Below are 13161 nucleotides of genomic sequence, written 5' to 3'. Positions count from 1 at the left end.
CTTTCTCCTCCCTTTCTCACTCCTTCCACTGCCATAATCCCTCTGGAGTGGTAAATGTGTCCCCAGCCCCCATTATACCTTAACCTCAGTTCATCTACAAACCTGTTAATTTGTCTCCAGATAACCTATAGTTGACCCAAGTACTGGCTTGAATTTATGCAAATATGCCCTTTGGAATCCTGACACTCAAAACCTTGGATCTCCAGGTATTCATAACTCCCTAGCCAGTGACAGAAAATTTCCAGGAGCCCATGTTGAAGTCTGATACTCGGAGCCTCATCACGATGCAGACAGGAAAACTGAGGGCCTGGGCTCCCAGGCACAGCTGTGTAGGTTACATACTGCACAAGGGTGCCTCATCATTGAAGGGGCACTAATCTCACTGACATGATAGATTAGGATATTGAGTACAACAGCGTTCTCATAGTCATAAGTCATCTTGTTTTAACAAAATCAGTGTATTACAACACATTTCTGATTGACAGAAGTAAAATATCTTTAGAAAGAGGCTCCTTTTCCTAATTTGTAAGAAGGAGCCATATGGCTAGCAGCAGACCTGCAGAGGCCTTCAGAGCCACAGATGCATGCCTGAGGGCAAGTGAGATCTCAGGGGGTCCTGACCTTCAGTCCCCTGCTGCACCTCCCCTCTCTGGTGTCTTTCTTGCCTTCCCTGTCCCTGCCCCTCCTCCATCCCGCCCCCAGCCTTCTCACCTTCACAGGTGAAGTCCTGGATGGCCACATCCTGGATGGGTATCTCCTTGAGGAAGAAAGGCTTTTGGCACCGGGGGTTCCCGCTTACGATCCGCCTCTTCCTCAGCCACTTGCCCAGCCAGGCCAGGTGGCAGTTGCAGTTGAAGGGGTTGGACAGGAGGTTTCTGAGAGGAAAGAAGGGCTCTCTCTGAGTGGTCAGCACCCCCACCCCCCACCCCCGTGGGAGTGGGACTTGGGATCCAGGTCTGCAAGCCTGGGGCCCAGCTCTCCAGGCAGGCCAGCTCTGGGTTCTGAAAAAGGAGGAAGGAGATCTGGGGAAGGAAGTGCAGACTCTCTTCTAAGTTCCAGATGCAGTCTTTGCAAGGGCCTTGTTCCGGACCTCCACACACAGACTCGACCTCGGTCTCCTGACATGCCCTCCCTTCCTCCCTGGGCTCGGGCTGCTGGCTGTCTTCAATCCCTCGGCAGGATTCTCTTACACTTAGCACCTCCACACCGCTGCCCCCTCTCCTGGCATAAATCTCTCTGTGTTGGCCTGGCTTCATTCCTGGCTCAGATGGCCCCTCCCCTAAAAGGAAATGAGGAGTCCTGCCTGTCCCAGTCTTCTCCCCCAGTTGTCTGCTGCCTGCACAGAACCCACAGGCAATGTTTGCCTCCCTCCTTAGACTCTCAGCTCTCCCAGGTGGGGGTCAGCCCTGTCTGTCTGCCCGATGTCTCCAGGATCCCGCATGGCACCAGCACGGCCTCTTTACTGGTACCTATGGAATGCAGTGAGTGGATTGGTGGAGGAATCGGGGAGGGCAGCTGTCAGGCTGTGAGTGTCGCCCAGAGGACTGCAACCGGGCTAAGCAATTCATAAAGCTGTTCTCCCATGCAGATTTGTCACAGCAGCCCAGGGGAGGAGGTAACATTATTCTCATTTCACACATGAGGAAAATAAAGCTTAGGGAGGTGACACAAGAGGCCAGACAGCCCTGAGTGGCTGTGGTCTGACAGGACAATTAAGAGCTTGGGAGTCAGACATCCCGGGTTTGAATCCTGGTGCTGATGTTCAGCAGCTGCGTGAAGTCAGGCAAGTTTCCTCTCATGTCGAAGCTGGTTTCCTTAATGCTTTGTGACTCTACCTCTCTTGACATCTTTTGTGTCTTTGGATTCCCAGTTTGGAGGCAAACAGGAGGAGTAAAAAGAAGGCTAAAATAAACCAACCTGCTGGTGCTAGTTCCTAACCCACAGTCCCCGGTCTGGCTGTCACTCATTCATTCAATGCATCGGTTTATTCGCCAGTTATATAATGGGCATTTACTTAGTGCCAGGCACAGATAGAGACACTGAGGATATAGCAGTGCACAGAAGAGCTGCACATCCCTGTCCTGGAACCTACATTCCAGCTGATGGGAGGCAGACAGTGCACAATCAACAACACAAAGGTCAGTTGTAATAGTATATTGAGAATGGTCAGTGCTACAGAAAAGGTTAAGGAGAGCAGGGCTGAGGAACTGGGGGTGATGGCACAGGAGGAGAGTGGGGCGAGGCGATGGACACTTAAGCAAAGAATGGATGGTGGGGAGGGAGGCCAGGGGAAGGCCGTTTCAGGTAGCGGGAGTGGGTCCAGGGTGCGGTGGATGGGGGGGGGCAGTAGGGAGGCTGGTGGGGCTGGCCTGGAGGGAGCTTTGGAGGGACTGGATGGTGTGGGCTTTTTAGGACTCCTACAATTTGGCTTTTATTCCCAGTGAGGCAGGTGTATGGGAATATAACAATGGGCAGCAATACAAATGCAGCAAAAGCCTTTCTCTTCTGACTTCCAGAGTCACTGGGGAAGGAAAGAGTGAATGGACCAGCACCTGAGGTTAAAGGAGCCACATAGAAGTACTAGGAACAACCATAAAGGCTAACGTGTTCAGGCCCCTGCTGTGTGTTTTACAAATATTAGCAGATTCGATCCTCATAACAATCCTACCAGACAGATTTTACCGAAGGAACAACTGAAACACTGAGAGGTGAAGTAACTTTTCTAAGGTCACGTAGCTAATAGGAGGTAAAGCCAGGATTTGAACCCAGGAGCTTTGGCTCTAGAGCCCATCACTTTATCACTATTCTAAACAGCCCCTTTTACCAACATAGTAAAAGTGCTCCTGGGCAGGAGCACTCATTAGGTGTCCTGAGAGCTAGAGTCTAATTCTGGTTCTGGTATACATTTAAGCAGCCAGAGGCATCATTTAAAAATCCCTGTAAGGTCATGTCACTGGCCTGCTTAAAACCTTCCGTGGCTTCCTGACATGCATTGGATGAAGATAAAAGTAGTCCATGGCAGGCCTGTAGTCTGGTCTCCCAGAGAGAGCAGGGCAGGGGCAGAGAGAGAGAATCCCAGGCAGGCTCCACGCTGCTAGCACAGAGCCTGACACGAGGCTCAAACTCACGAGACATGAGATCATGATCTGAGCTGAAACCAAGAGTTGTATGCTTAACCAACTGAGCCACCCAGCCGCCCCATATCTCACCCTCTCTTACTCTGTGCTCTGGACCATGTTGGACTTTGCTCAGTCTTGTACATTTGCTCTGCAACAACCTACCACAGGGCCTTTGCACACGTTCTTTCCATGGAAGGAAAGCACTTTCCATGGAAGCACTTCCCACTTTCTTGAACAAGTTAACTCCTACCCACCTTCCAGAACACAGCTCCAGTGTTCCTTGACAAAGCCTGTGTTGGGTTTTCATATCACTGTGGACCTCCCTTCTGTGTCAATTTACTATTCTGTGAGCTCCAGGAAGGAGGGACCATGTCCGTGAATCCTTAGCACCTAGATGGTGCCTGGCACATGGAGGGCGCCTAGCAAATGGTTATTAAGTTGAAAGATGGGTAAATAACCTTGGCCAAATATAGTAGGGAGCTGCCAGGGAAGAGGTCTGCAGGAGAGGGGCCCAGAGTCAGTGTGCAGTGGGCACAGGGGGACTTACATGGTGGATAGGGAGACAAGTGTGGTGAAGGCTCCAGGGGTGATGGTGGTGATCCGATTGTCATAGAGGGACAGCAGCCTCACTGAACTCAGGCCAGCAAAGGTGTCATTGCTGACACAGTTGATCAGGTTACTCCTCAGCATCCTGCAAGAAGAGGGGTGGAGATGAGGGGAGCACAGGCATTATCTTCTCCTCCCCACCACAGAGCCACAATGTGTGTGTGTGTGTGTGTGTGTGTGTGTGTGTGTGTGTGTGTGTGTAGGTGGGATGCCAACTCCAAGCCCAGACTAGTCATGTTGCTGAGGTTTGTTCTGTGATAGTAGGGTCTGGGTCTGCACTGGGGCTGCATGTATGTAAATGTGTACGTACATTCTTGCCTGTGCTTGCTTTGTGTACAGTGAAACTGGGTGTCAGGAGTGTATGTATGTACACATGTATGTTGTATGGTGGTTAGTGTATGCATGTATATTTCTGGGAGGAGAAAGGAGAATCAAGATGTGGCTGTGGACATCAGCTTGAGTGTGTGTGTGTGTGTGTGTGTGTGTGTGCGCCTGTATGTACATGCTTATTTGTGTATGTGCTTATGTGCATACTGTGTATCATTGTTATGCATATGTGTCTATGTGTTTATGTGGGTAAATGCGCATGTGCCTCTATCAGCATGTTTCCAGTACGAATCTATATATGTGTACAGCTTAGGGCAAGTATCTTTCAGTGTGTGTGTGTTGAGGGTGCTAAGTTCTTTCCCATCAAGGATTGGGAAATGTATAGCGCCTCTCTGGCTCCAGGAAGAAAGGCATGCAACAGGTCAGGACAGACCCAGGCCCAGGAGCTGCCCGGCAGCCTTTGTAATCCCCCTCTGATGCCCTTGCCCTCCCATCCCCTTCTGGGACTTGGCCCAGGCCCTGGGCACTCACAAGGTCTTGAGGCTGCTGAGGCCGCGGAACATGCGCCCATGCACCGTTTCCAGCTGGTTCCCGGTCAGCATCAGCTCCTGCACGTTTGCCGCTCCATCAAAGGCACCCTCTCTCACCTCCTTGATCTTATTGTTGCTCAGGTTTCTAGAAGGAGGGGACAGAGTGGGGCAGGGTGCAGGAAGGGAATCGTCAGCCCTGCGGCCAGTGGGGACTCTCAGGCACCTCTGGACAAGGACTGGATGGTGGGGCTTCCTGAGGTTTGGTCTTCAGCACCTGCAGCCGTGGAGCAGGGACCCCAATCCACACAGGTGGGGTTGCTGTGTGAAATGGGCCGTGCGGAGCTTAAAGTCTTTTCAGGGTGTTCCTCTTCCCTGGGGATGAGCAGATTTAGAATGGTGCTTCTAAAACTGATTTTCTCCCTTCAACAGAAGCTCTAGCCAAGCGGTGCTTCTCAAGTGGGGGGCAGGACAAAAACACAAAATGTGCCCTCAGTGGGGGTGGGACATCTGCAGAACTTCCAGCTCTACAGTTGAAATCCTCGATGTAAATGGATACCTTCTGGTTACTACTTTTTCAGCATTGATTACGTATTAGGTTCCGTGTGAGGGGTTAGGACCACGGATTCACATCGAATCCTTAAAATAATGCCTCTCAGAGGAATATTAATGTATATTATCATTGTCTCAGTTTATGAATGAGGAACTGAAGTTCAGAGAGTTTATTAAGTAACTTGCCCAAAGTCACGCGCTGATAGAAAAGAGATTGGGTCCCCGCTTTCTGGTGCATAAAAAGTCCTCCAGGGAGCTGCCTCTTTCTCGAGTGAATGTTCCTTTGGTGATATGGATACTCACACCCATCCTTACTGCTTTGCAGAATTCAGAGCTTGGGGTACTGGATTTTCTTACAGTCCTAGCAACCTTGGTCCTATCAAGTCTTGGGACTGCCCCTTCTGAGTCTGCCCCTGAGCTCTGAAAAATGGTCTTTCCCTCAGATGTCTGATCACCACATGCCAGGCCTCACGAGAGATCCTGCAGGGCCGCTGATGCTGGGAGTCCCTCCGGGCTCTTCCTGGCAGGGGGTCTCCACGGACCACCCAAAATGGTCAGGCCTGAAATGCATTCCGGGCAGGATGGATGGAGTGGAAAGTGATGGTGTTTACACAAACTGGGGGAAGAATCCAGTCTCTGGAGCAAATGCCTGGCACAGGGAATAGTGTTTTGTGAACAGTGACATCTGCAGGTGCAGAAGAAGCCTACTAACCCACTAAACACACTGATGTGGTTGGGACCGAGGGCTCACCGGAAATGAACAAGCTGGTGCATTTTACGGCTGGGAATACTGAGGCCCAGACAGGTAGGGATGTGGCTCCAGGTCCCGGAGTAGCACCCTGAGCTCCTGGTACTTGTGTTTCTCTCCTGCACCGGTCTCACGCAGCTCTGGGCTCACCCATGGCAACCCCAGGGGATGAAGCCTCCCTCATCAGCTGGCTCCAAGCAAGTGATGGAACTGGGCACCCGTGGGCTTGACGCCAGCCCCTTGCCTTCTTTTCAGGCAGGGACTGGTCCCGCAAGGCATGGCAGTGCTCACACCTGTGCACAGGTGCGGAAGAAACAGCTGGTGCTCTGACTGCTCCCTTGGTGCTCCTGTCATAGCCCTGCTCTCCTCCCACTTTCTGCCCTGCCTGGGAACCAGGAGCAGTACTCCTCAGCATCCTTCCCCCAAGGTCTGAGAGAGCTGGGAGACTCTAACTGGATTTCTGCTCTGTACCCTTGACTGGCTCTCCTTAAATTCAGCCTGTTTTCTTATAAATCCTGGTAGTCCTGGTCCAGGATAACCCAGGAATGGAGGTAATGCACTGGGGAGACTGCAAATTACCCCCAAATTAGACATGGGAGGAGAGATAAAGGCTCTCCCAGCAGCTATAACTCATCTGAATGCCAGAGGAGCGGGAGTTTGCTCCAGAGAGTTAGGCTCCTTGGGGAATTAAAGTACACAGGACGGGCAATGAAGATGAGTTAAAGCAGCCATGAAGGGGGAGGGCTCCCATTTCCTGACATCTGTTTCTTTAAATGAACAAAATTAACATCACATTACTGTAAGGTTTGTGAATTGGATTTCCTCAGGCTGGGAGAAGGGAAAACATAAGGAGAGCACAAAAGGAGGGGACAGAATTTTCCAGAAGACCAGGCTGCTGTTGTCTCTCCATTCATCAAAGCACTGCTCAAACCTATAGGCAGCTTGAGGCAAGCACTCCATACACAAAACAAGGACATCAGGGTTTTGTAGGAACTCTGTCTTACTCTCAGAGCAGGATCTTCCTGAAGACACCCCAGATCCCAGGAACCCCAGGATGTAAAACCAGGACCACTCAGGAGGCCTCTCTCCATTTTTGTCTCCACCAATGGACCTGAAGGAATATGGCTACATCATGGCTTTGACTCTGATGTGGATGGGATATTACACTTGAAAGGGTCCAGCCTTGGACACTATGCAGACTTGGGGTCAGTTCAAAAGGGCAGAGGCAGGACAGCCCCAGTGAGCCTGTACCTTTCAGACCTTCTTCTCATCTTCCCAAGAAACACTGAGGCCCCTGTAGGCTGGGGTTCGTCTAGCTACCCCTGGGAAGCCTGAGTCTGAGAAGGCAAGCCCAGGCCTCTTCTAGCCCATGGTTCGTAAGACAGTGCATAAACTCCGGCAACAGGCAAGCATCTGTAATCCTGTTTAAAGCCCAGTCCCAGACGAAAATGTAGTGGAGAGAGAGCTATGTGGATTTTTCTAGAAACTGAGGATACTGGGTCATAATGAAAGAGCACTCTGGCACACTGTCAGGTCAGGGAGGTCCTATCCACCTTTTTATGAACCTCTCCCTCCCCCTGAGGTAGAGATTCTATTTCAAGCTGGGGTCACAAGCTCAAATGTCCCCAGGGCCCAGGATGGTGACTTAAAGTAGAAAGCAAGTCCAGTGGGGACAGCACAGGCCACGAGCCCAGCGACCAGGAAAGCACAGGCCCTATTTAAGGGGGAGGCTGCCCCTCACTTCAACTCCACTTCAACAGCCATTTGGGAATGCAGGCCATGTTTTGCCAGATCTTCTGACTTTCCAAAAGATGCCAAAAATTTGGATTTTTGTTTGTGTGAACAATCCTGATTTTTATTTTTTTTAAATTTTTTTTTCAACGTTTATTTATTTTTTGGGACAGAGAGAGACAGAGCATGAACGGGGGAGGGGCAGAGAGAGAGGGAGACACAGAATCAGAAACAGGCTCCAGGCTCTGAGCCATCAGCCCAGAGCCCGACGCGGGGCTCGAACTCACGGAGCGCGAGATCGTGACCTGGCTGAAGTCGGACGCTTAACCGACTGCGCCACCCAGGCGCCCCTGAACAATCCTGATTTTTAAAAGTGGGCAACTAATTCTTATTAAAAACACAACTAGTGCCAAGAAATCCACCTGTGTATACCTGATTTAGGCTAGAGGGCTGCTGGGCATTAGCCTGTGGCTGAGATTCTCCTTCACAATAAGGACTGACATAGAAGTCTGCCTGAGGACTGTAGTCCATGTGACTTCCTTCATTTGAAGAGTCACCTTGAATTATCACAGTACTAATAAACCTTTTGGGTAATGGCTTATACATTTTTTTTTTCTTTTTGGTATACTTAGTACATGTGATACTCAAGGAGATCTCATGATTCTAACAGGACAAGTGAAGGCACAGAGCTTCAGACAGGGTTTGGAAAGGCATGCACCATGGAGCTTAAACACCTGATTTTATGTTCCTTCTCCTTGGCCCCTGTGCCCTGTCAGGGTCAGGTCGAGAGTGTAACCCCACAGTCCTTAGGGGAGCTTAGCCGACTTGGGCACAGGCACTGCTGGCTTTAACCTTACTCTGATCCAGTTGAGAGCCACAACCTCTACGGGGATATAGGGACGGTGATGGGTCCCAGTTTAAGGGCCTTAACAAAAAGAGTTGCCGTCACATTATTTTAAATAACTCGTTGTAGCCAGTGGTCTTTGGGACCAGATCTGCTCCACGGGTCATTTGCTTGGTTGGCTAGCACTATGCATATGCATTTATGCACACATACATGTGCACACATGCATTTACGGCCTTCAGAGATGCATGCATTCCCCACTGTTACCACTGCTGGTGTTACAGCTTCAGTTTTTGTTTTTGTTTTTAAATGTTTATTTGAAAGAGAGCACTAGCACGGGTGGGGGGAGGGGCAGAGAGAGAGGGAGATAGAATCCCAGGCTGGATCTGCACTGTCAGCACAGAACCAGACACAGGGCTCAATCTCACGGGCTTGATCTCATGAACCATGAGATCATGACCCGAGCTGAAATCAAGTGTTGGATGGATGCTCAACTGACTGAGCCACCCAGATGCTCTTGGTGCTTGAGTTTTAACCTTGGGTAAGGTGCTTTCTATGTTTCAGCTTCCTTATTTGTAAAAGGAAACAATCTCAAAGCTTTTTTGGTTCTCTTTGTGGGAGTTAAATGGATTAGTATCAGTACAGTCTGGGGCAGAGTACAGTGTTTAGTAACCATTAATGGCTAGCTATTATTATTGTTATTATTAACACTGCCCTGTACCCAGCTCCTTTCCACATTTGTGCTACTTCCTGGGTCCTGAAAGTATTTGAATTTGCAACTCCTGTTTTATTTAAGTTATTTTATTTTATTTTATTTTATTTTATTTTATTTTATTTTATTTTATTTGAGAGAGACAAAGATAGTGTGAGCGGGGGAGAGGCAGAGAGAGGGAGAGACAGAATCCTAAATAGGCTCTGTGCTGACAGCAGGGCCCAAACCCACAAACCCCTGAGATCATGACCCGAGCCAAAAACAAGAGTCAGATGCTTAACTGACTGAGCCACCCAGGCACCCCTATTTATTTTTAAAAAAATGTTTATTTATCTATTTTTAGAGAGAGTGAATATGAGTGGGGAAGGGGCAAAGGGGGAGAGAATACCAAGCAGGTATTCTCAGCTCTCGCTGAGCATGGGGTTCAATCTCATGAACCCTGGGATCATGACTTGAGCTGAAATCAAAAGATGGCCCCTTAGCCGACTGAGCCACCCAGGCACTCCCATACTTATTTCTGATCCTCATCATAACTTACAAGGAAGGAGGATTTATGTCTATTATGTAAATAATATAACTAAGGCTCAGCAAGGCTAAGGACACTCCTAGGGTCACACAGCAGGAGAGGGAAAGAGCTGAACTCGGAAGAAACACAGGTCTGTTCTTTCCCCACACATGGATTTCTGGCTGCTGAAGGGATTTTCTGGCAACCCTGACCTTCATTTGAGCAAGGCAAATACTGGGACAAGCCAAGCAACCGGTGCCTCCTTGGGCGAGAACTGGGTCTGTGTTTTGTCACAGTCCCCACTACTCTCTTGTTGCTTGGATGTGGATGCTGGGAGTTGGTTGCCACTTATCATTGTGTTTGTGCTATTGTTTTCTTGGTGCACAGAAATGGTTCTCTGTTCTCCCATCCCTGTTACAAATGGGAAGATGAAAGATCGACTCAAAGTGCATGAGCTCCACTGAACATGGTGTGTGTGGGCGTAATATTTCTTTATGGAAGCAAATACTACTTGATCCTGTTTACTGTGCAGATATGTACTTGGCTAGCCTTACTCATTTTAATACCTGCCTTATCTCCATATACATGGAAGTTTCTGTTTTGAGGTTAAAAAAGCACACCTTTCTCAAGTTTGAATTCAAAAGGGCATTTCCTTGCAGGTGATGGGTGATGTCTATGCTTGGCCTCTGAAGCTTGACACACAGGCAGCCACAATCCTCACCAGGACCCACATGTGTCCCTCTCTCATCTGTCCCTTCAGAGTGCTACTGCTCCCAGTTACAGAGCAGTTTCCAGGCCATGGGCAAGGTGGTGGCCGTGGGCAGGGAGGGAAGGAGGAGGGTACTGCACGGGGCAGGGGAAGGTCTTTCTCCTCTTTGCCTGCAGGGGACTGATGCGGGGGGAAGACTGAAGAACAAGACAAAAATTAAGGGTTACAGTCAGTTCCCATTATTCATGGTGGCTATATTCTATAAAGTCACTGGGGAAAAATGAATTAGGGAATGCTGAACCATTGCTCCTAGGGGACATACAGGGTTAGGTTACTGTGAGTCTCTGGTCACAACATTTTCATCAGCTGATCAATACATAACATTGTTTGATATGTGTTTCTGTTTAAAGACACCTTATTTTAATATACACCGTTGATTTATTTACATTGTACTCACAGCCTACAGCCCTATAACTCATGTCTGAACAAAGCTATGTAACACGCATTTTCTCCATAAGGTACATCACAGCCTTCTTGTGCTTAGGAAGGCTAGATAGCCCTTCAGCACTATGCAAAGATCTAAAACTAGGGCCCTTTAAATAGCAAAATCACTGACAAAAAGCATAAACATGTGAAAGGATGTGGCACCAAATATACTGTGAAAAGGACACCTATTTACAGTCCGAGAGCCGCAACAAGAAATCAGAGCATGCGTGGCCATTTTTGATTTCAGCTGAGAACATGCGTGTAGGGGCCTCAAAGTTTTTTGCTGTTCCGTCCATGTCTACAAATGAGTATGAAAGCACTGTATTGATTTTGAGATTACAAATAAGTTTCAGTGAGTAAGCCAATTAGCAAATATGGGATTTGTGAGTAATGAGGCTTAATTGTATTTCCTTTGTTCCACAGGCAAACCCAACTCTGGGGCCAGGAGATGTGGACTCTGGGGTGAGAGTAGGGAGAGGGGCCAAGGAGAAGGGAGTTAGATGGTAGAGAGTTCCCATGTGTGCTGGTTCCTCTGCTAGGGCACGTGGGAAGGGAGGATGAAGGGAAGCGAGCCCACCTGCACACTAGTGCGATGACAGATGAACCCACGTATGAGTGCCAACTCTGACATTTATTGGCTGTGTGGTCTCAGACAAGTCATAAAACCTCTTTGAGCCCTGCCAGCCTCCTCAGCCACACAAAGGAGTGTGAAGCAGCAGCAGGCAGGTATATAAGGACTTCATGAGATGATGTGCATGAGGCAGGGAATGTGGCCCCTGGCCTGGGACAAATACTCCCTTAGCTCAGCCACATTATTCTTGTCTGGCCCACACTCCTAGGCAGGGAGAGGGTTATGAGGACAGGCAGCCACGGCATTGGAGAAGCCAGCATAACCACGTGGACCCTTTGCCTGATGTCAGGCTCCACTCAGGCCCGGGGACACCGAGACTGCAGCTCGGCATACAAGACATCTGGCGTTTCTGCTCCAAGGTCTAATGCAGAAGCCTCTAGAGGCCATCTAGAAACAGACCTTTCACCTGTCACCTTGTAAAAAGTACGAAGTGATGCGCACCCTAGACCTCTGAGTTCCATTGCTGGACCTTACCTGAGTCCCTCTTAACCCTCCTTGGGGTAGGTGTTGGGTGTGGGGGATCAGGATGAAGAGAGGGGACCTGGAGACTTAGGGATGCTGTAGAATGCATGATCTGCAGAATAACTGACAATGTAAAAACAGTGAAGTTTCATTTTGGTCTGTCTCTGTATGGCTGTGCCTTCCTGTCCTACTTCTTTTTTTAAATTTTTTTTTTCAACGTTTATTTATTTTTGGGACAGAGAGAGACAGAGCATGAACGGGGGAGGGGCAGAGAGAGAGGGAGACACAGAATCGGAAACAGGCTCCAGGCTCTGAGCCATCAGCCCACAGCCCGACGCGGGGCTCGAACTCACGGAACGCGAGATCGTGACCTGGCTGAAGTCGGACGCTTAACCGACTGCGCCACCCAGGCGCCCCCTTCCTGTCCTACTTCTAAATACATGCCCAATGTGGGGTCAGGAGGAGGCTGAGAAGGGCTGGAGCAGAGTTGGGGGGGCCACCAATGCCTTGGCACATGGCTGTAGTCTGCAGGACAGACCCTGGCCAGGGCCTGGAGGCTGCTGCTAAGTTCCTGAGGCTGACTTACATTTTCCGCAGGTTGGGCAACTTCTTGAAGATCCCAGTGGCCTCTAGGACAGATATGTCATTGTCGTTCAGTCGCCTACATGGGAAATAAGCAGACAAGGTAGTGGGATAGCTGATGATGGGGCACCTCTTTTGCTGCCCTCCATGGGACCCTCCCACAGCTCCCCCATGGCTTGAGCTGAATTGACACCAGGACCTCACACTAGCTGAGGTCGGCGGAGCTGGGGAAAAGTCAGAGAGAAGGAGGGGCCGAAAGGTGCTGCCTCACTGTGTGCCCCTGGGATGTGTAAAGTCAAAGAGAACCCTCACACTAACAACACTAATAATGAAGACCACCATCATTTATGCCGGGTTTGCCCATGCCATGCATGGTTCAATATGAATTCTGTGCTTTGCATTCTCTTACTTGATCCTCTTAACCCCCCTAGGAGGTAGGCACCATCACTTCCATTTTATAGCTAAGAATCAGACACTCAGACCTGAGAAGCAACATGCTTGATGTGAGGAAACTTGGAGAAGACTGGACTCAGACCCACGTGTGTTGGTTCCGCACATGCTGTGCCCTCACCCCGACCATGCTGTAGCTTTTTAGCTCTTCCATTTGTGGACCAACCAAC

The 13161-nt window shown here is 49.5% G+C and overlaps 1 protein-coding gene across 1 annotated transcript in view; it reads right to left on the bottom strand.

Annotated features, from left to right (window-relative positions):
* The window catches only part of SLIT3 (slit guidance ligand 3), a 594639-nt gene that overhangs the window by 62689 nt on the left and 518789 nt on the right, over positions 1 to 13161 (bottom strand). Inside the window, exons 16-19 of the mRNA XM_047873095.1 lie at positions 12546 to 12620; positions 4584 to 4727; positions 3667 to 3810; positions 712 to 875 (exon numbers count right to left, since the gene is read on the bottom strand). Of these exons, the coding sequence (XP_047729051.1) occupies positions 712 to 875; positions 3667 to 3810; positions 4584 to 4727; positions 12546 to 12620 (527 nt within the window). The remainder of the gene's footprint in view (positions 1 to 711; positions 876 to 3666; positions 3811 to 4583; positions 4728 to 12545; positions 12621 to 13161) is intronic.

The sequence above is a fragment of the Prionailurus viverrinus genome, chromosome A1 (assembly GCF_022837055.1).
Source record: "Prionailurus viverrinus isolate Anna chromosome A1, UM_Priviv_1.0, whole genome shotgun sequence".
Lineage (NCBI taxonomy): Eukaryota > Metazoa > Chordata > Mammalia > Carnivora > Felidae > Prionailurus > Prionailurus viverrinus.
The sequence above is the reverse complement of the archived record's forward strand: the minus strand, read 5'-3'. Positions and strand labels throughout refer to the sequence as shown.